The sequence below is a fragment of the Lygodium microphyllum genome, chromosome 14 (genome assembly GCF_053477565.2).
Source record: "Lygodium microphyllum isolate KBCC chromosome 14, Lygodium_microphyllum_v1.1.10, whole genome shotgun sequence".
Classification (NCBI taxonomy): domain Eukaryota; kingdom Viridiplantae; phylum Streptophyta; class Polypodiopsida; order Schizaeales; family Lygodiaceae; genus Lygodium; species Lygodium microphyllum.
The window spans coordinates 99,066,772-99,094,671 of NC_141148.1; the positions used below are offsets into that span (position 1 = coordinate 99,066,772).

Below are 27,900 nucleotides of genomic sequence, written 5' to 3' on the forward strand. Positions count from 1 at the left end.
CAATTAAGTTTTCCCTATGCGAATTTATACTTAATGCACCCATATCATGCGGAAATGAAGAAGGTGAATTTGATGGAACCTGAACATCCGCAGGAGGGGTATTATCGATTCTTGCGCTTCAGGTGGGGACTCCTACACGTGCTCCTCTTGCTCCCGCGCGTGCTCCTCTTGTGTGGTGCTTTGGGGCCATCGCAATTGGAATTTGGAAATAAGTCGGGCAGGTGAAGGTTGTGCTGAAATTTTCTGTAAGTTGGCAGTCCTTCCTTCCCGCAAGGAAACTCCCTTCACAACAAATTGTGTCCTTCACGCGATCTGCGGGTGAAGCATCCCTAAGAAGCTTTTAGTGGTAGCTTTTAGGAAGCTTCTTTAGTTTCTTGCTTTCTGTCAGTCGGGCCTGACAGCGTCTCCTCCTCCTCAATCGCGCTGAGAATGATGATGATGACGAAGGTATGTGGCGGCAGTCTGGCAGCCTGGTGGCGTATTAGGCGGAGCAGAGGGTGGCGTTGAAGATGACGATCCCCAGAGGGGGAGGGGGGGGGGGTTCCCCTTATATAGTGGGGAGGGGGTGGTTCATGGGTGGGGGAGATGGCCATTTGACGGGCCGCCACCCCACATCTGGGGGTGCATACCCCCTCTTCCACTCTTACTCTCTCTCTCTCTCTCTCTCTCTCTCTCTCTCTCTCTCTCTCTCTCCGACATGCTGTCAGCAGGGGGGGAGAGGTAAAAAAAATTGAATTTATCTTAATTAAAAAGGTAGCTTTAAAATTTTGAAAAGGGGAGGGGGGGGGGGGTGTTCTTATGGGAGAGGCACGGGAAGGCATTTGTAGGGGAAATGTTACATTTAGCTTGTGAACTTCTCTTTGGGCCATGGCTATTTGGCATGTTTTTTCCAACTGGGATGCAGCCATGGCCTCTTTTTCAGCTTCGAGCTTTGCTACCGCGATTTTTTTCTTCTCCTTGGCTTTCTCTAAATGAGAGAGAAGGTCCTTGACATACTCGTCGTATTCTTCGGGTGGCCTCTCTGTTGCGGAGATGGAGGTTGTGGAGCTTGCTACCTTTTGCCTTTTAGGGTCTTTCCTTGACTCAGCGTCTGCTGCAGCCGGCCTTTTGGTTCCTACTAGGGGGGTTCCTTCTCCTGCTCCTTGGTCCATTTCTTTGTTCATGAAGTACTAGACCCAAGCCATTAAGTTACTGGCGTCCACTTGGGTCATAGAACTGGGAGTGGATATAGCGGTGGAAGTGGAGATAGTGGTTGTAGTGGCAAGCGTCACGAGCGTGGGAATGGGGGTGATTGTGGCCTTGCCCTTGCTTTCTCACATTGCAGGTGGCATGAACTCTGGCACATGGGCGCTTGAGGTCGGCCCTTCGTCTCTGATTGGGCTCACAGGTTCCGACTCGTCCTACCTGGATTGTTGCTCAATGGACCTGCGCGTGGCGAGGGCCATGTCTTCCTCCTCCTTTTTTCTCAAGTCCTCCTCCTCCTTTTCCTGCTTTCTGCTTCTTTCCTCCTTAGCCTTTTTGGACTCCCTATGAGCCTTCTGCAAGTCCATCTTCTCTTGTTTCCTCCTCTCCTCTTCTTGCTTTCTTAGCACAATTTTCTTCTTTATCTTCTTAGCCTTCCCCTGGCTAGTCTGCTCTTCTTGTTCCCTATCTTCTTCTTTCTCACTCAGTGTCCTTTTACTAGATTGCGCTTCCTGTTCTTGGTGAGGTGGCGACTTGCTTGGCGTTTCATCTACTCCTCCTGCTTTTTCTTGCGATTGTCCCAAGGCTTCCTTGATGATAGCAGTGAGGACCCCACCGAATCCAATGATCGAGGCCTTTGAAGATGAAGCTTTTCTTTTAGCCTTGGTGGCAGGGGACTCCCCCCCGGCGGATTGTCCTTTCTTTGCCAAAGCTTTTGCTGAGGTCTCAATATGCCAAAGCTTTTGCTGAGGTCTCAATATGCCAAAGCTTTTGCTGAGGTCTCAATGGTTTTCCTCATAAAACCGTTGAGATTCACCTCATCCAGCGACCTTGCTGCGATGCTCTCTAGCAGGGGGACGTTGATGCGGCTCATAATGGTGTTGTAGCTTTGAGTAGAGAACAACGCGTGCACCATCTTGGCATGGAGTTGGACTTTGGGGTCCGGAATATCCGCCAAACTGATGCCGTTGTTGGTGTGGACCTTTACCTTGTCCATTCCTAGCAAGGCATATACATCTCTTTTTGGCTTCCTCTCTAGTTTGTTTGCTAAGCCCAATGCCTTTTCCACCAGCTTTGGGGTCAATTCAATCTGCACCCGACGAGTTTCCTCTCCCTAATGCATAGTTATGGTGTCGTGGTTTCTACGGAAAGTCCTCAAGAACTCTGCACAGTGGAAGTAGTTCACCCCTTGGGTTACTGCTTCCACGTATTTTTGTAGATTGCATTGCTCAATGATCTGTCTCACAGCCTGTTCTTCAATGGCCACATCTTCTAGGTTGAAGATATGCGGGAACTTGAACTGGTTGAAGGCTCGTGTTTCCACTAAAAGTTTGTATTTTACTTGTTCTTCTTCTGAAAAAGACAATTTGCCAGCCTTTTCTTGGCCTGCCATGATGTGTGCTTGTCATGAAGTCATATTCACCATTAGTGTTTTTCAGAATAATTACAAGCAATAGGAAATGACTACATACTTGCTGAATTGAAATGCTTGAGTGTAGAAGTAGACTTTTTCCTCCAAGTAGTCTATTGATTTTAAATTTTATTGACATTTTCCTCAATTACAAGTTGGTTTATCCTACCCTTGCAATGTGTGCTTTTCATTTATTGTTTTCCTTATGTGTTTGGTTTGATTCACCTTACCCTCTCCTCCTTTTGAAATGAGAAGAATCCTCCCTAGGATTAAAGGGTTAGAGGATGAAGGGCCTTCAACACATAATCTTAGTGTTTTACTTTCGCATGAGCCAGGCATAGAAATTCGGATTATATTCTAAATTAGCATAGCTATCCATATCGAAAGGGCGGATGCCTACATGCGTAACGTAAGTGAGGACATCGAGCAAGAAGTCATCGGAGTCCACTCGGCTAGCAACATGCAACTCCTCCTCAGTGAGGATGCAATCTAAATGAGGATGTCCCTTAATGTGTTCTTTGAGGGGTTGATTATGGAGGGTAGTCAATACCCTATATGAAGTTGGATCTACATAGGTTGGGTTGTATTCCGATGCCTTGATTGCACGCTGTTGCTCAGTGTTGGTCATTATTTGGCATCCCTCTAGCTCCCATTGCAATTGTAGAGCATACCATTTCCGCAAGGAGGAGTCGTTGTCAGCAAGTTGTTTCAACTTCTCGATTTCTTGGTTTATGGCCATGATCGTGTTCTTGCTATACGACGTAATGAGACGCTGCTTGATTGCTTATTCCTTGGATATCTTAGTTGCAATTAACTCATCAGCTACTTTGGAAGCCTTAATGAATGCAAATTCCGACTCCTCCCAGGAGCAAGGGAGTGTTCGTACTTTCATTGCTACAGGTTCTTCTAAGAGACGTAAGTCTAGTCAATCGTATCTTTTAGTCAATGTCATGAAAGTAGCGTCTAAGCGTTTGAGGCAAGCAACGAAGTCGTCCCCAGTATTTTCAGCTAAGTCCGCGGCGAAGGTTAGAATTGATCGTCGCTCATAAGAGGGTCTAAGCCCGGCAGGTGGTTGAGGTTTGACAGTACTAGAGAGTTTAGCAGCTAATGTTTGCTGCTTGGTTTGCTCCTGAGGTTGTAGCTTGGCCTTCTATTCGATGGGTTTGGTTGTAGCTGCGGTTGACACACTACTAGGCTCTTCTGAGGTCTGAGGGGCACCATCGGGACTAGATATGGGCGGTTTAGGTCCTACTGGGCTAGGCTTTGGAGGTTCTATGGACTTAACGGCCTGATTTTCTTGTGGTTTGAGTGTCGTTGGCGTGATGTTTTGTGTGGTCAAGCTTGAAGGTGACGTTTGAGTAGGGACTTTGGTTGTTTTGGCTTTATGTAGCCAAATCCAGGTTACCTGCATAGTAGCCTTGCGCTTGCAATAAGGTCTTAGGGACCCATTGTGGCTTGACCGTACGTCGATGTTTATAGTTTCGTCTTGGCTTCCGAGGTTTCGAGTGTGGGTCATTAGCCTTGTGAGGCCACGGGTTTCTGTTTCTAGGTGGCAGTCCTTGCTGTTTAGGTGTCCATATGGATTGGGATTCATGGGCTTCAGCATTGGGTTCAATGGGTTGCTGGCATTGAGGCTTGGCAGGTTGTGACGAGTCACGACCCCCCTCCTTAGACTTGACGGTGGGTTTCGCTACCGATGGCTTTGCGGAGGAGTGACGTTGCCTTTGCTAAAAGCTGTAACTATGCGGGTGTTGCCCACGGCTAGGTGGATACGTTGCGACTCATAGTCGATATTGCAACGAGCTTGGTTCTTAAAGGTTCGTTCTAACAGTGACTTTGTGCCTGCATCTTTAGTGTTGGGCAACACAAAGAAGATTATCGACATGCTTTCAGACTCGATAGAAATTGTAACCTTGCACTTTCCCAAAAGTGTGTAGGGTTGGCCTCCATAAGGGCTGAGCTTAGCATTAGTGGACTGCAATTGCGGTTTGCCAATTTGGGTCCAATGCTCATAGGTTAAGACATTAAAATTAGCTCTCTCATCGATCAAAGCGTTGATGACGCATGTGTGCTTAGCAGTGACCGTTATGCTTAGGTAAGCTGGTTTTACTGGTTCCTCATCCTCATCATCCATCTCAGTGATAGTGGGTACTCGTACGTCGACACGAGATGCTAGCATTGGGGGTTCATGCAATGGGTGTGTGGGAGGGAAATACTTCTTTATGCGATTGCCATTGAAGAAGTTGATGCCCTCACCCTCTAGGGTTTCAAGTTTCACGTTGTCAGTTCGGCTGATGGTTTGAACCTTAAAAGGTCCTAGCCCCCGAAACTTCAACTTTTGCTTATGTCCTTTGATTGAGTACAACAGTACTAAGTCACCATGTTCGAAGTTGTGCTGCTTGACATGCTTGTCAAACCAGCTTTTGCGTCTTGCCTTCTCGCATATTAACGCATGGGTGGCTAGAAGCCGGGTTTCCAATAAGCGTTCGAGCTCAATCGGGCGTTCCGTCCATACCTCCTTTCTGTCCCATCTTTGTTGTAGGGCTATCTTGAGGTTAGGTACGAAGAACTCCAAGGGTAGAATTGCCTCCGTACCATAAGTCAACCTAAAGGGGGTCTGTTCTACAGCCATCTTGTAAGTACTAAGATTTTATTTGTGGACTTAGCTTGACCGTTTGCGTGAGGGTAATAAGGCAAAGATTTCCAATGGATGATTAGGAAGGAGGACAGGAGGTGAGCTATCACTTTGTTGATGAAGTGTGTGTCTTGCTTGCTGACTAGCTCGATGGGGCAGCCGAACCGTGAGACTACTTGCTCCCATAGGAACTTAGCAGTGGTTCTAGCGTCATTCTTTCTCATAGCTCGTTCTTCTGCCTATTTTGTTAGATATTTGATGGTCACAATGATGTATTTGGCTTGTGAATACTGTGCTGTAGGACTAATGGGTTCGATGAAGTTAATCCCCCATTTCTCGAAGGGTTGTTGTGTGATAATTAGGGTTAGCTCCATGTGATCCTTACGAATAGGGACTTTAGTCCGTTGGCACTCATCACAATGCTTCACAAATCGTGCCGTATCTCGGAAGAGGGTAGGTGACCATAGTTGGGACTGCAGCACTTTGTGGGTTGTTGCGTCTCCGCTGAAATGTCCTCTTGCGATTTCGTCGCGTGCCTCTGTTAGTACGTCATGCATTTCATGCTCACACATGCATCTGCGTAGTGACCTGTCTTGCCCCAGCCTGTAAAGTTGGCATGCTATCAACTGATAGGGTTGGATCTTTAGGATGAGCCGCCTAAGCCGGACTTTTTCTATCGGTCGTTCTGGTAGTTCGTGCTCAAGCACTTGAACTATGTCATCTGCCCAATACGGTGTCGTGTCGGCTCTAAACAAATCCCTTTTGCTGGACAAGCTGAATAGATGTGCATGTGACAGTTCGTCTACAATGCCTTGCCCAGTGGATTCTCTTGTGGGGATGTGAGCATATGGTCGGCCATGTAATGTTGCTTTTCTTTATGCACCACTACGGAGAAGTCAAACTCTAGAAGCAGAAGTAGCCACCTAGCGATGCATCCTGTAGCGCAAGGTTTGTTAACTAGATACAACAAGGCTTGATGGTCAACAAAGAAGGTAAAAGGCGTAGCCAAAAGATAATGCCGAAATTTCTTTATAACAAACACCATGACCAAGTCCTCTCTCTCTGTTGTTGAGTAATTCATTTTGGTCTCAGTGAGTTGTTTGCTAGCAAAGCTCACTGGGTAATCTGGGTTGTGTTCACTAGGTTGGCACAACACCGCTCCTACGACGAATTTCGAAGCATTGATGTGCACATGAAACAGGAGTGTCCAATTTGGGGCTCGTAGAATTGGTGCCATGGTCAGAGCCTTTTTCAGTTTCTCATACGTGCGTTGGTATTTCTCGGTCCATTCGAACATGATCAACAGCTTGTATAGAGGTCTAGCAATCAATACGTAGTTCAACACGAACCGTCGATAATATCCTGTATGTCCTAAGAAGCACTGGACGCCCTTGTAATCAGTAGGGAGTGGAAGGTCGACAATGACCTTGATATTCAAGAAATTTGTGGCAATGCCGTTCTTCGATACCACGTGTCCTAAGATGCATCCATACTTCACCCAAAATTGGCACTTCAAAGGATTCAATGAGAGGCGATACAGTCGATACCGTGCAAAGACCGCTCGGAGCCTAAGTGTTTCCTCCAAGTAGAGTGAACACGCAGGTTATCCACGAAAACCTCTAGCTCCTTTCTAAGCATGTCCTTGAATATAGTGCATATTAGTTGTTGAAAGATAGCTGGCACGTTAGTTAACCCAAAAGGCATGACTATGTAGGCGAAGGTGCCCCATTCGGTGGCGAACACGGTCTTATGCCTATTGTTAAGATGTACTTGTACCTGATTGTATCCAGAGAAGCCATCTAAGAAACTATAGGCCTCTTTACCGACTACTCTCTCGAGCATGTGCTCGGTGTAAGGTAATGGATAGTTATTTCTTTTGTTGCCGCGTTTACCTTCTTGTAATTGACACACACTCTAATATTTCCATTCTTCTTTAGCATGATGACTATGGGCGAGACTCAGTCCCTGTGTTCAATTTCGTAGATGAATCTCGCTCTCGTTAGTTTGTCAATTTCTTCCTTAGTAGCGTGAGCATGCTTTGGATTCATGGGATACGGTCGCTGCTTAGCAGGCATTGCGCCAAGTGTCATGGTTATGTTGTGAGTCACTACACTCGGGTCTACCCCTTTGAGCTCTTCTAGGGACCAAGCAAAGATGTCTATATATTCTCGCAAGAGAGTAACGAGACTTGCTTCATCTTGCTCAGCCAAGTCATCAACTATAAAGGCAGGTCGTGGGGTCTCTCCTTCCCTGGCTAAATTGATCTCTTTGACTTTGACGGGTCTCTCGATTAGTTTGCTTGCTTACCCTTGTCGTTTGGCTCCTAGCAAGATCACTACCCTATCTCTCTTTTTGAACTTCTTGAATCTTTTTAGTAGGTCTTACGGGTTCGTTGCTCTTCTATCTGCGTTTCTTTAGGCAGCTTTTGTGGTTCCTCCCTTAACCGTTCGTGTCTTAGGTGGACGGGTAGGTCCCCCTTGGTGCGTCTAGTCTTGGGGGGTCGAGGTATTTCAGGGTCACTATCTGAGCTGACTTTTGATTTAGAATCAAACTCTCCGTCTTTGCTAGAAGAGAGACTCTCTCTTGGTAGTCGTAGCTCAGAAGGTGAGTCCGTTTGCAGCAGTGGTGCGTCACTCGGTTGGGCTAGACCTGCCTGCTCATAGTCAATTGTACTTGTATACTCCAACCAAGTTCAATCGCAATCCTTGTGTTTGACTCATTTCTCTACTCTAAGGGCACTCTGCTTGTGTGGTCTGGGGTCTACTGGTATTTGTTCGATTATACATCCCCTAGTGTCGTATTCTAGGGTATCAATTTTCCTTTCGCTCTCATCACTGAAGGAACAAGAGTCCTCATATTCGTCGTCAGAGTTGTCTTTGTCTGGTTGCTCATCATTCTCCAAGTTCTGACATATCTCTTCTTTCTGGTCGAGGATTAAGGCCCAATTGTACCTCAAGTTTAAATCGTGCACTTTGGACCATCGGTAATTAGGCTCATCCAAGAGATCTTACAGTGGGATGAGATTCGTGACTGGATTGCCATCCAATTTGTCTATCGATATCCTAATATCTCCAGGAGCTCTTGTCTATTATTTGGGGACGGGGTTTGGTCTTCCGCGTAGGTTTCTGGTCACCATGCAGACTGGCACTGAGGGTATACCCTTGAGCTTGCCAGTTGCCTTGATGGCTTGTTCATACTCCTCAGTGTTTGAGAACGGTAGGTCGATGGTAGCAAGAACATATATCCAGTCTTGCTCGTCCTCAGGGCATGGGATATACGTAAGCGCCCCATAAGATTCCCTAGTCTGTCCATCGCCCTTCAGCATGGTGGAGATGGCATCCAGGTCGACAGGCGTAGTCGTCCATGTGTCCATCTCCACTCTTACAGCCTCTGTTCGATTGCGTAGGAAGACAAGACCGTTGCCCTAGTCCTCTACGACCCTCACGTTATGTATCCAAGGTCGGCCTAGCAAGATGTCGTAGTCCACTCCCTTCATCACTATAAAGTCCATAGAGAATTGGATTCCTGTGATCTTTAGTGGCCAAATTTTTAATACTCCGAATGGTCTCACCTTTATTCCGTTAACTAGCGTGACATTGAGCCTAGTAGCCTGACTGGTGGGTTATCCCAAGTTTGGAGTACGGTATGGCTTAGCACACTCACTCTTGCCCGTGTGTCCACGATCCCCTTTTTGGTGACGTCCCCTAGGGCTAAGACTGGCAGGACTGCATGCATTTCCGTGCTTTCCCAAAATGCATTAACGTGCAAGGATTTAGGCATGGAGTACAGCGTCAGATTCGGTATTTGAGTTTTTGTGTAGTGCTCAGGCAAGTCTGTGGTAATTGGCTCATTTGGTTCTTCAACCCACTGTTTCAGCTCTAGCCATAGCATTGGATGTTGCCTAAGTAGGTCGCCTAAGCTTAGAGTTACAAGGGTGGTCACTAGTGTATTGAGGAGGTTGCTAGCCGCTTGCCTCTCTCCTAATTTTGCGGTTCTTGGCCAATGGCCCTGACTGATTTGCTGGCCCTGTGCATTTAGACTTTGTCTAGGCGGCCTTGCTTATGGTGTCATCGCCTCCCTTGATCTTGGTCGTGGGAGAGAGATTGGCATGCTTATGCTTGAGATATCATCGACCTCGTCTTCTAGTATGGGCTCAACGTCCTTTAGGTGCTCCTAGGCCTCCTTCACCCACTCTTTCACCTTCTTGATGGCTTCGAGTTGGAGCTTCAGGTTGGGGTACTCCCCAACCTTAGCACTTCCTTTGCAGCCGTCCGTGGAGTTGATGTTTCTTCCTCTGCGTCAATGACTTTCCGTCCAGCAGGTAGTGTTGTGGCATTTTCGGTTTTGAGGATGACCTTAGTGTTTGGTTTTTTCTTCCTTTGTCTTCGACTCTCCTGTCCAAGTGAGGTTGCATCAAGGTTGCTAGGCCCTAGCAATGATATGCCGGCCTGCTTCGTCTGCGCGCGGGTCGTGATGACACAATAGGATAGGTGCGGCCTTCCCATCGAGTGACTTGATACTGAACAACCCCAATGAAACTGATGGCTCATTTGTCGAACTAGAGGATGGCCTCCGCCTAGAGCAATTGACAAAGAGATGAGCGATTTCACACTCAGCGCATTTGAGGTTAGCCTTATCTCTATTTGCTTGCTCCCTCTCAAGACAACGTGAAGAAATGTGTCTTGGGTGACCGCAAGTCCAACACACGATTGGCTCTTGGGCCTATGCTCCTAGGCCTTTGCCTCTTCCTCTTCCTAACCATCACTGATACTGGTTGGTAGTCCATAAGGATTGCGTTGCCTTCCTTATCGTACGACATGTATGGGTTTACATAAGGCTCGTTGCCGCTAGGCTTGCCCATATAGTGGAGTGGAGCATCACTAGGTGCGTGGGTCACGTAGGGTCCAGGTGGTCTAGGGATACCTGTAGGATTTATTTTCATCCTAGGGATGGACGGTTTGGCATCATTAGGTGCCGGGAGAGCTAATGGGGCTTCCCTTTCAAAGAAGTTCAGTGGCCTGTTCGCAGGGTAGGGTTGACCACAATTAGCACAAGGTCATGACCTAGGGTCCTGACACTCAGCTCGTAAGTGGTTTCCGCCACAAAGTACACATTGGATGTGTGGGCGTGTTGGATCTCATCATCTTCTGCAGTTTGGCTATGTCCATCCTAATCTTTGCTAGCTCTTGTCCTGAATCAGTGCCCTTCCCTTTGTCTTGCACGCTTGGGTCTGCTCTCTCACTCGGCATTGAGGCCCTCTCAAAACTCCTAGCACTGGACTTTTCTCGACTCTTCTCGATCTGAGCTTTTGGAGCCTCTTTCCTTGAGCTGGTCATCCACTCTAATAGCTTCTTCAAAGACCCTTGCTAGTGCGTCTCGCTGTAAGCTCGAGTTGCCGGCCAAGGCTTTGTAGAGCTCTTCACTTCGTATTGCATTGATGAATATCGTGGATACCACTCTTTCGGTTTGTCTCTCGTCCATGGGAATTTTCTTAAAGAGGCTCCTCACATGGGTCACATAATCTCGAATATCCTCTTTCTCTCTTTGCTTGACGTTCATGAGTCGCACCAGCAGGTTATTGGAGTACCTAGGTTTGGAAAATCTCTTAATGAAGAGATTTTTCAAGCCATTGATATTGGCACACTCTGCAGCATCCAAACTCGTGTACCAAGTTCAGCCCTTGTCACCTAAGCACAGTCTGAAAGCTTGGGAGCATTGAGTAGGATCGGTGAGGCCATTGGCCTTGCAGACATGCTCGAACTATTTCACAAAGTCGTACGGGTCGTCATTTGCTTGGTATTTGTCCAGTTGCTTCGCCACCACAGGAATTTTCGATTGGCTCTTAGAGCCTTGGTTAACCCCTAACCTCACTAGTAGCGATGTTGCTAATGCTACAATGCTTTGCTCTACTGCCATGTTATCTAGTAGCCGCTTCGTTACAAGTTCGCTCAGTGTGAGGTCCCCTTTTAGTGCTTTCTCGCTCTCCGACCAATTCCTGCCTGCTAGGGTTAGCACTCTCTGGATCTCTCGCATTTCCATGCTTTGGCGCAAGCTTCTAGTTTGTTGGTCCTAGTTGTACGTGACTAGGCCTTGCAGAGCCATGCGTGCTAGCTTCCTCTCCTCCTCGAGATCTGCTATGATGTCCTCTACAAGTCTATCGTGGTGTTCTAGCTGGGTTTAAGCATTGTATTTGTTCACTAACTGTTGGAGAGTCTCAGGAAAGTCTCCTAGGTTAAGCTCCTCGTTGCTTTTGCTGCCTGAGCTGCCGTCTTCCATATCTAGGACTTCCTGCTGCATCAAGTTGTCGATCAGGTTGATGAGGTCGCGTAGATCCACTTCCTTGACAGTGTCGGTCCTTGTTGTGTTTGGCTCTTCGGTCGCGTTTCTCGCGTGGTCCTACTTTTGGGGACTCGATCATCCTTCTATGTTTTGGGATCTTCTCCTACTGGTGGGTTTCTTCAAGGTTTAATGTCTGAGTGAATTCCTTGTTAATTATAACCAATCCTCAACTTACCCTCACTTCGTGTGTGTTTGTGTGTAGGTGTATTCTTTTCAGTGCATTGTGCGCAACTAGGCTCTTCGCTTTCCTTAAATGTGTTTTAGGTACTGGAAATTAGAGTAGTGAGAAAACAAAGTATGCACAAGTCTAGCGCTCTTGTCTATGGGTTTGCTTGATAGGGTTGTGTTTGGTTTCTAGCTGTCCTCACCGGCTTCTAGGGTTTTTTACTGCGCTATTCTGTTCAGCTCGTTCAGGGTCAAGTTGGGGTCTTACAACCAGCCCACAGGACCAGACATGATTCCAGACTGTTTGGCCATGATCTCTAGGTCTGTAACTACCTGTGAGACATTTGGTGGGTTCTTCCGGCGCGGGTTACGCTTGTTGTTGGCCGGGGTTTATCAAATTTCTAGATTTCTTTCTTAGGCTGTGTCCGATTTACTAGTGTCCCATTCTAGGAATTGGACAGGGTTGGCGGGTCCGATTGTCACAATCGGGCAAGGTGTGTCCGATCGGACGGCTTGAGCTGGTTCGATTGGGATATGTCCGATTCTCGAAATCACACAAGGGTGCTTGGTCCAATTCGAATGTTTATCCGATTGGATAGGACACTAGATCCGATTTTGTGGTCCAATTGCTGCGATCGGATGGGCGAGCGCCAATCCTATGGGGTGGTGTGTTCTATTTCTTCTCGTCCGATTCTCGGAATCGGATGGAGGTGGTGTGTCCGATTAGGAGTTGGTATGATCTAGATCGAACATGTATGTCTGATTAGACTGGGTGGGCTTGTCCGAGTCCGATTCTGCGAATGGGACACTGTAGAAAGAGTCTGATTCCGCGGGTTGAAAACGCGCGTCGATCACGTTTTGCCAAAAAGCTACTATCTACAAAAACTTCCAGGAATCAAGCAGGAGTGTAGGCCAATGGCATCCTATACTTGAATCTCGTAGAAAGCTCCGATACGCTCCGATTGATCCGACGTAGACTCGTGACCTGCAAGCTCTCTCTCTCTCTCTCTCTCTCTCTCACACACACACACACGTACACACAAAGCCAGGACTGCAAATGAGGTTTTCCTTGGTCACCCGGGACCTTAAACCCTTTTTGCTGGACACCACCTTAGCCTTCCCGATTGCTCCAATTGCGACTCCAACACATTTGAGCACTATTTTTCTCCATTTTTTCCTTGTTAGTGCCCTGTTCAGGCCTGTTTTACAGCAGCGAACCCTAAGCTTTCCACTTTGATTTCTCTCTTCTATACTACTCTAAATGCAACAAAAATCAAAAGTAAAGAGTGAAATGATTTCTCCTACTCAACTAATCATCAAAAACCAAAAATACTTGTAGCACGGATTAAAAACCCAAAATCTCCTATCTATCTCAAGCTCCGGTTTAGGGATGAAACCCTTACTTGGATGGTCGATTTGAAGCGAGCAAGCACTCTAGCTTGAATCCGTTGGTCCTGTCAATAGAGCCAAAATGTAGAGGTGACGAGCTCAAGCTCCAACCGCCAAGATCCATGGACCGCTTATTGTTCAAGCGTTCCAAGCGAGCACTAATGGCTATCTCTCACATATCCGACGCGCTATTCCTCTCTACGAGTGTAGTGAGCTTACCTTGATGCCCGAGCTATATAGAGGTTTCTTTGATGTATGCTCAGATGCCATGATGCAACCAATCTATTTGGTTTTTGCATCTGGTTTGTAGAATTAAATAGCATCATGATACTTTCCCATTTCAAGAACAACTCTTTGAAGCTTTTTGGTTTCTTTGTTGTCTTGAGTGTATTGTGCAATCCACTCATGAAAGAGACTTTCTCAGCATTGGAAACCTCAAAATGATTACATTGAATTTGCAAGCCTCTTGACTCTCGAATTGTCAATGCGCACTAGGCAGTTCTTGGGTAGGGAAAAAGCAATAATTAATTAATTTTTAAAACTTAAATTCTGAAAATTAATTGATTAATGCTAGAAAACACAATTAGAAGGCTATCAGGTGGCAAAGTAGGCTGCCACTTGTCAAAATTATCCATGCAAGTCTGAAAGAGGGCTGTTGGGGCTTGTTGAGGGTCATTCCAGCCATTTAGAGGTTGGTGGAGGCTGAGAGAGTCAGAGGAGAGGTTGCTATAGCAGGCACTAGCAACTCCAGGGTAGTTCTAGCCAGCAAGGGGTTCTCCAACATTAGGCAATAGCTTCCAAGGGGTCGCAGTAGGGAACTACCTTCTAGGGCTGGCAACAGCATTTGGAGGGGCCACATAGCTGGTGAAAACACTAAATGCTGTCCTACAGCAGGTGACAGCTGGCTTGTCCCTGTTTTGGTCATAGAATTGGGAATTTCTCTCTCCTCAGCTTCCTCTCTCATCTACTGATAAACTCTCAGCAGTTCTCAGCCAATTCCAGTATTGGGCGAAGAGCAATTGAAGAAATTACTGCTGAAACCCTAATTTACAACAGAAACTAGGGTTTCCGCAGCTAGCCATCTTGGGATCCATGCCCAAGTATTGAACACTTGAAGGTGAGACATTTGCAGTTGATCTGAGAGGTAGCCCATTCTCAATTTATTTAGCCCACATGTGAGAGATTGAAGACCCAATTGTGCTTGGATTGTAGTACAATCAAGGGGCAAATTCATTGTACAAAGTGCAAGTCATTCTTGACAGCAATTGTATTGAAGCTTACAGGAGATCAAACTGTGTCTTACTGTACTTCAACCTTGTAGTATACAAGATGAATGAATACTGCAATGGGGTACTAGTTGATGGGGCCAACCGGTTGTCCATTGTCCAAGATTAAGTGGTAAATTTTGCATTTCCAGATTTGTGTATTTATTACTTGCTGTAATTTGTGGTAAATCACCTCATCCGCCACCCTTTCCAAGAAGGAAGGTTGGTTTCAGTTACACTAACCCATCCTGCTTCCCTCCCCCATTGCCCCTAGACTGTTTTGATAGGCCTTGTACTTGTATAATTTGTTTTTTAGCTCTTGCTAGGATATTGAGCACTTGTACACCTTCGAGTTTCATTTTGAGTGATATATTTAACCACCTTTTATATTGAGAGGAAAATCAATATTGAATTGTCTCAAATCTAGTGGTATGTAAGTAGTGGTGTTTCCTTTATATTAGAAAATATGTATATTTTTATCCATTTTTCTAATCAGTAATATTCATCAAAAGTAATATTTATAATTAACCTTCCACCCTTCATCATCAATCACACAACATTCATAGGTATCCTTTGTGTAAAAAGTAGTTTGGATTATGTTGTTATACATACTAAAGCCAAACTCTTGTGCATGACCTTGCATTTTAGAAGTTGAAAAGTTACTTTGTAAGTCTCTCATGATAGTTGATTGTTTGGGTTGCAGAATTGCCACAGGCATATGGAAGAGCAAAAATCAGCGACCTGTTGGCGTTGACTGGAATGAGAGGATGATACATATTCATGGAGGAGGATGGAATTATATTACAGGCTCTGTTGGGATTGCACCAGGTACGTTAGTGTGCTTGACAGATGTTGCCCATAGACAGCTTCTGTTTGACTGGTCTTTGATTAATGGTTGTTTTTTGCAGCAGATAGAATTGCTGCAACAGCAACTCCTCTTGCTGATGAACTGGAGCAGTACAAAATGAAATGGTCATTTTCAACTGGTGAGATGTTAACAATACAGATGCCAATAGAGAATCTTGAATGGGAGAAAGAATTGAGACTTTCGCTCAAAGGAAATAATTGTGGTATGGTGGGTATTCATTCTTGCTCTCCAACAGTTCCATTCTTGTCAGGACTCATATGTCAATCAGATTCTTATATTAATTCCAGTGTTATCAGCTGCTGCTAGTTCGTAACACTGTCTGGAAAGTTCAATTGGGTGGGAAAAGTAATTGACACTGTTATTTTTGTTGTGTTTGGAAAACCAATACATATGGTCATGTTGATGTTCATCCTGATGGATATACCAACCGATGACAATATAATAAATGATAGATCATGTCATAAAAGGTATCAAATGTAGAGATAGCTGAATAGCTTGAGACTCTGATGGAGGATTAGCCTTCATAAAAAGATCCGTCAAAATGTCTTCTGAATAACCATCCCAATAGAGATCCATAAATCTATGCAGAATAAGTGAAGAAACAACCTTGAAGAAAAGGCTTAAATCCTTGGTGTCCTTGAGTTATGTGAAGATGCTCTTCACCGCTTGCCAATGATTTACAGAATGGCTGTAAATGAAGATGCTTGATTGGGCAGTTGAATACTTTGTTGGTGAAGTAAGGATGGCCCCTTCAATGGTGACAAATTGGGGAGCCAAAGGTAGATAAAGTACACCAAAATAAATGATAGTGGGTGGCTGCTGTAAATGATGTTGTAATGCAATTTGGACAGCACTAATCCCAAGTAGATCATCAATATATGAAATAAAAATTAGCAAATCTGAGATACATGGCCTTGAAGGAACATGCACCAGAAAGGGATCGGTCACTCAAAGAGCATGATCAATAGAGATTTTAGCATGTTGCTGATCATAAGAATCAAGACAATAAAGTCTTGAAGTAAGAGTGCAGATCAATACAATAGAAGAAGGTGCCCAATCATCATAAACCACATATTAAGGGCAAACACCAAAGCCCGAAGTGGAAATGGTTGAGATGGAAGGAAGGTTCTTCTTAATGCTTGGCACATGGAGGACATTTTGCAATGTTATGGAAGTGCTAGAAACAATAGTAACTTGCATATTACCAATGCCTTTCAACGGCATAAGAGGCATTGTTTGCGTGCATAATGGTGCCCCCCTTGGGCATGAGAAATAGATGAGAATAATTCTTGACAAGAAGTGATGTGCTTAGAAGCACTACTGTGGAAATACCAAGTAGAAGCTACATCAATGATTATGTTATAGAGAAAGAAGCATACCTCTTTGGTTTGGAAGTAGTACCTCTTGGAGAGTTGGTAGATGATGGACTAGCATGGAAATATGTGAAAGTAGATGTATGACCAACATGAGGATGCACTAGCATGGGAGGAGGTCTTTGATGTAAAATATGTGAAAGTAGAAGTGTGACCAACATGAGGATTTACTGGTTTTTGACCAACATGCTTGTTTCTTACTTGAGGCTTGTTCTTCCCATAATGGTGGGTAGAAAAGTCTTGTTCTATCGTTGCCAAAGTAGCATTGAAGTTGAGACAACTTTGTTCTTCCCGCAACAAAAGAGACACAAGCTAGTTGAAAGTATAGGTAAGTTGTAACTTGGTTTCCCATAGTCACTGACCACAATAATTGCAAAGACTTGATAAGGTTCGGGTAGACCATTAAGTATAATAGAAACAAGCTAATAGTTTGAGACTACTACATCAATATTCAATAGTTGCTCTCGAAGATCTTTGATGCCAGTGAGACAAATATCCATGTTATCTCCTTCTTCCACCTTCTAGTTGCTTATGCAAGTAAACAATTCATGCTTCATTGCGTAGTTGATACAAGGATGCAAGTTCTTCTATGCATCCTTGGCTGTCTTGCACGTTTGAATGTGGAGAACAATACCCCTCTCCATTGATAAGGCAACTAAGGCATTTGCTTGGACATCACAACTGTCCCATCAAATTCATCCTTTAGTGGGAGTTGGTGTAGAAGATGAAGATGACTCAACATCATGAGATCCACCTCTCGACATGGAGGCAGAGGTGGTGCTGATGTTTGAAAAGGTGGCCTTTGCTCGGTGCCAATCACAATATTCCACAAAATCTTGGCGACAAGAACATGTCGCATCATATAAGCCCATGTAGGATATTTGGTGCCATTGAGCTTGTTGTTGGCACCAAGCATACCCAACAAATCATTATTATTGTTGACCATTTTTTATGATCAACAATAAAGAATTATGTCGAAATGAAGAGAGAAAAAATCACAAAATGAAGAATTTTTGAACCACAATTAGATATAATGTTGGCCGCTTCGTGGAAGTCGAATAATAATGAAATTTCTCTTGCTGATCGACTGTTGAGGAGAGAGAAAAATATGTCGAAAATAACATTTTTGAAGAAATATAATACTAATCATTAAAGAAGGTGATCAGAAATACACTGACATCAGTGATTAATGGCTGCTGATGATTCGAAAATGGGAATTTCAACAAAAATTGAGAATATTTGCTTAGGAAATATGCCTGAAAAATAGAAATATGCTTCAATGTTAGGAAAAAATAGGACCAACAAGTTGAATAATATAAATTTTGAACACAATATGAAAGAAGTGATTTGAGGCAAAAGCCAAAAATTTGGGATGCTTCAGAGGTGAAATTGGACAAAAGCCCCCTTTTTCTTTGGGGAAAATTGAGGTAAATTTTGACAAATTTGATGGACTTTTTACTGGATTAATGCTGAATGTCACGATTGTAAATGAATTAAGCCTGGGTTTTGATGAAACTTGGTGAATCTCAGAAAAGGCTTGCCTTTGTTGACGGATGTGGGTGAAATTGAGTCCGAAAATGAAAAGGCCCAAATTTTACTGGGAAATTAAATAGAAAGTTAGAGAATTTGTGTGAAATATTTACCTGGATGATGCTTAATGCTGCACCAAATGCCAAATTGCCCAAAATAATTGTAGGGCAACATGAAAAACCTTAAAATTTACAGCCACTGATGAAAACTTGTGGCAATTTGTTGATGAAATTTGGGAACTTGATGAAAAGCCCCAATTTGGCCCAATTTGTGCTTGGGAAGAGGTAGGTGTGGGAATAGGGTTAATGTGTGAAAAGAAAGGTCAATGTTTGTTTGGTTGATGGATGTCAAGTTGGCTGGGAGAGATGATGTGGTTGTTGGGCTGGCAAGGTAGTTGGCTCCCGGATGGCAACCATGATGGATCGAGGCAGCGACCTGTAAGCAACAATGGAGGTTGGTGGGCTAGTGCAGGTGTGGGATAGAGCTAGAAGGTTGGGTGGCTAGGGAGCTTCTTTTGGGTGGCATGTACTAGGGTAGGATAGTTGACGGGGCCAGTTCAAAAAACTGACGACTCTTCCTCTTTTTGGATGACCTGGCGACTTAAAGGTGGAGTCTCAGGAGGCAACAGTCTAGGTTGTTTGTTAATTGGAGGCAACAAGATGTTGTCCTAGAAGGTGTATTGGTGACAAGGCATTGGTAGTTGTTTGACAGGTAGTTGATTGGTGACGTTGCAGGTAAGGAAAGGTAGCAAGGCTAGAGACACATGCAACATCTACACAAGACTCAGCAGTGCTGCTTGCTTGAGGCAACAACAATGGTGTTGGGTGGCACTGCAAGGTGGCATAGCAAGGATGCCTGCTGATGCCGAGAGCTTGGTGGTAGGAGTGGCATGATCTGGCTGAAGTGGCACTGTCAACATGTAGACAGCAATGCTCGAAGTGACCAAAATGATCAATGCCACACGTTATGTGCTAGGGTTGCACAAAGTGGGCTTTTATAGAAAAACCTGACCCTAAATAGTTTAACCATCATAAGAAAACCCTAATCCTACTGTCACTAGGATCCTAGAGTACTAGGGGGGACAACTGTTTTAATAATGATTTAAATACAGAGGACGCTTTCACATATACATGCCAACTCATAGAGGGGTTCTAGGGTTTTGGCTTGGTGCAAAGACCATGGTTTGTACAAAGGTTAGAGCCTCAATATCTTGGCAATGGAGGCAGGTATCACACAGAGCCGTACCCAATAGCATGGAAGGCCAAAGTTCATGCCTATGTGCTTAGTTTCGAGATTAGTAAGCTTGGTGACCTAGTGACAACTTGTTCTTTTGACTATGTTGGATTTCTATTGTGGTACTCCATGAGGATAGGCATATGATGTATGTCGGATTGAAGGGGAGATAATGTTGTGGATATGGCAGCTAGCGGGGCCAAGATATCAATGTGATGACATGGTATGATGCCAACATTGCTGCACCGTGCTGAATCATCAGGATGTTCCGGAAAATGTGGTGGAAAAGCAGTTACATGCCTTGCTTTCCAAGGCCAAGAAAGCAAAAGCGATGATGTTATATTGGGATGGTGATGTCGCCAGTGATGTTGACAAAGCAAAGCGAAGAAGACGAACTGGGAGGTGGTTGCCAAAGCATGTCCTTTGGGGAAGAGAATGCAAAAGTGAGGCTTATGTGGAGGAGGTGAGAAGCTACAAGTTTTAAAGCTCAACTAGAACTTCATATAAAAGAGGTGCTTGTTAATGAGGAGATGGACGACAGGTTGAGGAACCAAGGCAGCATTTGTGTGGATGAGAAGAGCATGAAGATGGCAGTGGAGGTGTTGAGGATGGTTGGAGGCTGAGGTGATGAAGCTTGAGAAGCTGAAGTTGAAGTGGTGGTGTGAAGAAGATGAAGAGTTTGTGTGATTGAAGAGCATGAGCAAGGCAGTGCATGCTTGTGTCAAAGGCCCTGCACTGGCAAAGGTATACATGGAAGTGTGGAGGCAGCTCATGGATTTGGGAGTGGTCCTATTGGGTTTGATTTTGGAGTTGAAGTCTCCCTAAAAGGTTGTCCGGGAGTTTGTACTTGCCCACTTGCTTTGGAGGTGCAGAGGATTGTGATGCTACTTGGTCAAATCTCCCTTATCTTGGGCTGTGCAGTGCAAATGATTTCATTTGCTGTAAGTTCTCTATACATAGAATTTATCTGTCATGTAGAAGAGCTGAGTGTTTATGACATGTCCGTGCCATAAAATCCCCTACCAGTAAAATGTCTAATAGCATTTCACAATATACATGTTTCAGGGTTTGTGAGTTCTCACCCTAATCCACATGTATCATACATCCATATCTCTACTTATTACCACCTGGATCATATCTCTAAGACTATCCTATCTATAACTCTGCACTGATGGTAATGTACTGCATGTACATTTGTGTGTCTTGTATACATTACAATAACCTTTTCTTTAAATGGTTTTTCAAAGTATCCTACATCTATTATCAGAGATCCATTGCAATACCATACAAAATAACTTCAAAGTCTCATAGCCTTGTACAATCATATTGAACAGTGATCCTAGATGCTTACTCTACCATCTTGATAGATTGCCCATTTCCTCTCCTTTCTCGCCTCTAGGACATGTGGCATGTGCTCCCTTCTATGGGCCAATTGAGCAGTTGCGAGATCATCTTGCAGAGGAAGGCTTTTCTCTTCTCAAGATATGCAAACTTCAAGATAAAGGCACAAATGTTATTTTCAGCCTTATACCAACTTCTCAAGCAACCATAATTAAGCCTTTGGATGCACCCCTTTCTGTACTTAATATTTTAACATCTCCTTGGGCACTGCCTTTCTTGTTCCAGCCCATGACCTGCACACATGCAAGGTCATTCCACATCTCCTAACTTCCTTTTCAAGTATTCCATTCATTACTTCCATTTTGTTTACCAATACAGCCTTCTTTTTCTCGACTACATCTCTATTTGCATTCTCGTCTATCTTTTTGTTTGCTTTGTTACCTCTAGAAAGTATTTCATCTCAATATGTGTCCTTAGTTCTTTTAGCTCTTCCTGCACTTGGATTGGTATGGCTGTGCTTTTTCCATCTTTTTGTCTTTCTAACCTCTCGCTGTAAGCTTTTAACTCTCCTCGCATCTACAAGATGATCTTATCTTTTTCAGTCAGGTGGGCCTCTTGTTTTTCTTGCATCTCTCTCTCTGTCTTTTTTGACTCGAACTTTCTACTTCCTCGCATTTTCATTTGTCTGCCTTTTTGTGCTTCTAACCTCTGTTTGCAAGCTGTTAACTCCTTCGGTAGCTCTGAGATGATATATTTTTTTCCAACCATGCAGGCATTCAGGGGTTCTTACATCTCTTTTGTATTCCTTTTTTAATTTCTGCTCTCATGAGAGCAACTGTCACTTGCATTTCCACTTGTATGTGGTTCTACATCTCATGTTTCATTGTGATGCATCGGTGCGTTAGCAATTCGCCCATCTTTTTCTCTGTTTCTGCCTTCATTTCCTCCCTAAGTTCTTCATGTAACAAACCTATTTCCATCCTAGAAAACCTGTGTATCTCATCATGCATCTCCTCAGTTCTGATTTCATTCAATATTCTGAAGCTTTCCTATGTCTTTTTGACCTTGGGGAGGTCATCTGCTCTCTACATTTCCTTGCATAATAATTCTTTAGTGTGGGGTTCTTCACCAGTGTTTGAAAAGAGGCATTTGCATTGACAGAGGGGCACTCATCATAGCTATTGCCCACTGTTTGTTCTTTCTTCTCTGACCATGAGTGCACTGCACTTAAATGTACTCACTGTGATCAATGCAAGTATAAAACAACTATATTTCTTTGATGTATCTGCTGTTCAATGCAGGTATAAAGCAACTCCAATTCTCTGATGTATTCACTGTTGCATTCACTATTCAACCACCATTTGTATGCACCATAAAGTAATTCTGATTTGCTGCTGCATTCATGTTTACTCCGGGTCACGACAGCTTTCACAACAGCATCCAGCTCAGCAAACAGTAGATTACTCACAGTAGCTTTAAATCTTTGGTCAATTATATAATAAACAAAATTAAAAACGACACCTTATGAGTCAAACAAATTATAATAGGTGCAAACTCATCCATGGTTAAACAGGAAAGGATTAAAATCCATCACAGATGGCTCCAACATGCTACAAATGCCATGCCAAAGTATATTAACATCTGCAAAAAGGCCAGAATGGCCTATGAGACCCAAGCATGTGATACGAGAGAGAGAGAGAGAGAGAGAGAGAGAGAGAGAGAGAGAGAGAGAGAGAGAGAGATTGATTCATATTTATGAAAAAAAGAGAGAACTTTATATTCTTTCAGGTTAGACTACTCAATGGACGGCAGTTGCAATATCAAGTGCCATCGTCAGTGCCAGATGAGGAAGAGGGGTTTGTAACAGTGATACGGTATACTGCAGAATTTCAGCAAGGTAGAGCAACTGCACTTTTCAACTGGAAATTGTCAGCTATGGAGATTCTACCTGAGGAGGATGTGGTCCTGGTCATGCTGATTTCTACAGCAATACATCTAACAGTGGCAGATTTGGGGGGGAAAATACTGACAAATAATTTTTACAGCAGAAAGAAGAGGAGGAAAGACATGGGGAAGAGAGATTGGGGCTCTCTAGTGATGGGAGGAGGGGAAGATGTGCCACCAGAGCTAATGCAATGGTATTTGAATCCGGAGGAGGTGTTGAAGGTGAGCACCTCAGAGGAAGAGTATGAAGGAGTGCTGCCAAAGGGGGCCAGTGATCATATGTACAGGGGAACCAGCTGGCTTTATTCAGGGAGCACCAAAGGGCTATATAAAATGTCCAGCAAGGGTTCATGGGGGTCTTTCGGGCGTGATGGGTTTGAGCATTTGTTTCGATTTGGATCACTGACCCGCTTTGGTAGCCAACCCAAGATTCCTGCCATGCCACACTAAGCTCAGCTGCAGCTGTCACTTGTAGCTACCTAATGTAGAAGGGTCAATACACTCAATATTCCTGCCTGCCACAGTAAGCTCAACTGTAATCACATCAGTCAGCTGAAACCGTTACTTGTACCGACCTGATGTAGCAGTGTATTGACACTTCAATCGACTGCAATCGAAAAGAACACCAAAACTGCAGGAAAAACACATCCAATCATTCATGAATGTCTCCCATTGAAGCAATCATCAAGAGATTTTTAAGGTCAAATCTCAATATTAAGCGAACTCTATGGTTGAGAATTATCCAAATCTTGTTTCCACCCTTGTACGATTACCACAGTCCAAACAAACAATGTCAATATAGGTTGCCAATGATTAAACAATGTAGAGCCATGCATGTAGTGGCCACTTGATGTGCAAATGTCTAAAGTTTGTTGCATCCCAACCATGAAGATAACTTGAGTGGTGGATCATATGCCCTTATCAATACAAGCTTTCACCATGGATAATATGCCCGTATCCATATAAACTTTCACTAAGCCCTTGATATAGGTCTAGGGGGCCAATTTACTGTCAACTACTAGCCCCTCCCCTATTTTCTTAAATGCATGGCCGATCAATATTTTGGTTCAAGTGATATTCACCAAAGTTTTGAACACTATGTCAAAGGTGTGCCATTAGAAATCTATGGGTATCATGATAGGTTAACTCTAGACCCAATCTTTGTAGCAATGTGATTTATTGGTACACAGAAAGTGGATCTGTGTTATTGAACATATTAACCACACAGTTTTATCAATGTAATAGCATTGTTTTTCACAAAGTGGGAGTGCATTGCAAAGTCCAACATGACAATGAAAGATTATACTTGCATGGTACACCTATTTGCTCTATGATGGAATTGAGATTATTAGTGAGCCTATCTTGGTTGCTAGGTGTATACCATTTGATCTATTTAACGCCAATGTTTTTGAATAGTTAACTTTTGTTACCAAGGGTAATGTGGATAAACATTTGCATGCTTTATTTAATGTGTATCTTTCATATTTTAACATGAGTTGGCTCTCATGGGTTGCCACTTACTGGACATGTACATCACACTATCAAGATGCTACCAAGACCTAATTGAATAAATAAGGCCCCTTAAAGAGTTAGTTAGTCTAAATTAATTGAAGTTGAGAAACAATTGATTTACTACTTTTTCCAAATGATATATTTGATTGAGTCATTCTCCACTAGCATTGCCCACATCTTATAAATTAAAAAGAAAGTTAGATTTGTTTATGTAGATTGTTGTGCCTTAAACAAAGGGACCATTAAGAATACATTTCCTATGCTTAGGAGATATGATATGATTAAAAAGTTTCCCATTGAAATTTAAAGAAAAATACCAAGGATACAATGAATCAAAGTTACGGGGTTGTGTGAGACATGGTTTACAAGAGTTATGCTTATTTAAGAGTTTTTAGTCATGCCTTTTAGGCTACTATGGCATTTGATTCTCATGAACAATATAACCGGCCTTATTTAGATGAGTTTGTAGACGTCTTTCAAGATGATATACTTGCCCTAATACATCTAAAAGTAGACAACTAGGCCATGAAAATTGACTTGTTTTGTGAACATTATTTGTATGCAAAATTTCTAAGTATGAATTAAACGTATCTAGGTTGCATTTTGATCAAGATAAGGACTAGGATAGAACTTGCAAAAGTAATTGTCATCCTAAACTAGCCATAACATGTTGTCGTAGCATTATCTAGTTTTTACCAGGAAGCTTTACTCAAAACTAAACTAAGATATTTGTCTCCATGATTAATTAATTTCAAAAGAAGGGAAATAACTTCCCTTGGAGAGAAGCTTATAGGTAAAATTCGAGAATGTGCAAGTTGTTGCATGGTTGTAGCTCTCATCTTATTGGTTGATTTGGATCCAAATCAACCCTTGATGGTTGAGATTGATGGTAATGACGTAGGCGATATTATATTGTTGTGAAATGGACTATTATTAACTTTTAAGAGCACTAAGTTAGGCTATGTGTTGTAATAACATTTTACATATAAAAATATGTTATATGCTATTGTCTATGCTCTTAAAAAATAGCATCGCTACTTGTGTGCTATTGAACTTGATAGTTATGTGATCATGCAAATGTCAAACCAATCAAATTTAGGAGTACACTAGCTCCTTGTGAACTCAAACAAACAAATATGTAGAGACAAGAGAGATGGAACTTAAAACTATTGGCGGTAAAGGCACTTGTGTCTACGTCACCCTGTATTTACTTCACACATTGGAACTGCATACCTATACATTGCAAGTGGTGGGCACCCATCACTATCACTTTATTCTCTATTCTTTTAGTGACTATTGAATAAGCGAAGGTTAGTCACACATTGTGACTATTGGAGTTCTCACATATATTGTCTATCTCTCTCTTTTGCTCTCTTGCTCTCTTGCTCCATCTACCATAACTCTTGCTTTGCTCTTGCTTCCACTTATGTGCTTCCACTTGGGCTCCACCTTTCAGCTGGTATCAAAGCAGGCATTCGAGGAGCTTCTTTATCCTTTTCTTCAGCTCGAATTCAAAGCTTTAGCTCAAGGTTTCATGGTAGCCATTGTTTCTTCTTTCCGAGGTATGGATTGAGTCTTTCCTTCTCTCGGTTTATTCTAGCTTTGTCGAGGAGCTTCCCATGGCTTAGTTGAGTCTTTCCTTCTCACGAATTGTCGAGGAGCTTCCCAGGGTTTACTTGAGCTTTGTTGAGTGCTTACTGAGTTGAGGAATAGTCATTCTATCCATTTTGAGTGGATACAAAGCATGCTTTAGAAGTCGTGGATAGTTATGGAAGCTTGATATCACTTTTGTATTTTGGCCATAACTTTTGTATACGATATTGGATTCAGGTGTTTTACAACTAGAAACAAAGAGTGCGACGAAAGCACATGTAGTTTTTAGTTCTCTATTTGACACACAAAAGAACAGTTCTAGTTTGGATAGCAAGTAGTAAATTCCATAATGCATGTTTGATGCTTCGAGGATGCTTTGATATCTGCATGGTATGGTTATGCTTCGAGATGCTATTTGGATTTTTTTAGAGCTTGATTAGCTCAATTTTGTAGAGATTTATTGCTATCATAACAATTTGGACAGTAAGCATACAATAGTTGATATCTAACATTGTTAGAAGAATGAGAGAGAGATAGGGGCAATACAGAGTAGACAACTCTCAATATTCATCTTCATTATTCATCACACTCAAAGTGCAAAGTACATCTAACTTAGGTCTAGTGACTAACCACTAACTAACTCTAACTCTAGTTAAGTTAGCTACTGACTTATTCAAGACACACACATGATTGATAGCTACACACATTAGCTGTCATGTCTGTAGGTAGTAGGTAGACTGAGCTTGAATATCTCAATACTCCCCCCAAAAGCTAAAGTCACTTCCCGTATCCCAAGTAAGGATCTGAAATGAGTGAACTTCTCTCTACCAACAAGTGATTTGGTAAAGATGTCAGTCACTTGGTCTTTAGTCTTCACATGTATGAGGTCTATCATATCTCCAAGCACCATTTTCCTAATGAAATGGTAATGGACCTTTATGCGCTTTGACCTGGCATGATAGACTAGATTGCTCGCCAAGAGCATATTGCTTATGTTATCACAATAAAACTTGACTAGTTTATCCATACGAATCCCCAAGTCATCCATCAACTTCACTAGCCAAGCAGCCTCACATGCAGTTAATGTTGCACCCCTTTATTCTGCTTCTGTAATTGAGAGAACCACAATAGGTTGTTTTTTACTACTCCAGCTAACCATGCTACTTCCAAGACCAAATGCATATCCACTTGTTGATCTCTTGTCATACACACAACTAGTACAATCTACATTACTATAACCTGTAAGCTCAATAGGCTTACCATGCTCATAAAACAACCCATAAGACAATGTACCCTTCACATATCTCAAAATCCATCTCACAACATGTAGGTGCAGTTTTCTTGGTTGCTGCATAAACTGGCTGATCAAAGCAACTGTATAACTCAAGTCCAGAACTCAAATCTAGTCTAGTGATAGTTAGATAGATCAAACTAACAACCATTTGTCTATACATAGTCATGTTCTTTATCACAATTCTTGTATCAACAACTTTACATTTTGCTCAAGTGGTGTATCCATGGGTTTGCATTTCAGTATGTCATACTTCTCCAATATATTACGTGCATATTGTTTCTGTATCATCCATATCCCATGAGGTGTATGCATAACTTCAATCCCTAATAAAAATTTCAGCTCTCCCAAGCATGTAATTTGAAATTCTTTCTGTACCATAGATTTTATGTCATCAATGCCCTGTATGTCATCACTTGTGATCACCAAATTATCTACATAGAGCACCAAAATCACATATCATGTCTTTGTTTTCCTAGTAAATAAACTGTGATAAGCTTTGCCTTGTTGAAATCCAAGTGCCTTTAAGTAGAAAGTAATCCTAGCATTCCATGCTCGTGGGGCTTTCTTTAAGCTGCCATACAATGCCTTCTTCAATCTGCATACAAATGATAGATAATTAGGATGTGCATAGCCCTCTAGCTAATCCATATAAACCTCTTCCACCAAATCATCATATTTAGGAAAGCATTTTTCACGTCCATCTAATAAAGATTCTAGCCTTTGGATGCAGCCAATGCGATAACAGTTTGTACGGTTGCCATCTTAGCAACCAGACTAAAGGTTTCCTCATAATCGAGCCCATACTATTGAGCATATCCTTTCATGA

General features: G+C 43.0%; 1 protein-coding gene across 2 annotated transcripts in view; it reads left to right on the top strand.

Annotated features, from left to right (window-relative positions):
- Window positions 1-23,971, top strand: part of LOC148025892 (enolase (DUF1399)) — a 36,963-nt gene extending 12,992 nt beyond the window's left edge. Inside the window, exons 7-9 of one of the 2 annotated variants that reach the window (XM_087693154.1) lie at window positions 15,090-15,214; window positions 15,295-15,461; window positions 22,520-23,971. In XM_087693154.1, the coding sequence (XP_087549280.1) occupies window positions 15,090-15,214; window positions 15,295-15,461; window positions 22,520-23,125 (898 nt within the window). In that variant the 3' untranslated portion in view covers window positions 23,126-23,971. The remainder of the gene's footprint in view (window positions 1-15,089; window positions 15,215-15,294; window positions 15,462-22,519) is intronic. The other variant, XM_087693155.1, reaches the window with a different exon arrangement.
- The last annotated feature ends 3,929 nt before the right edge of the window (window positions 23,972-27,900 follow it).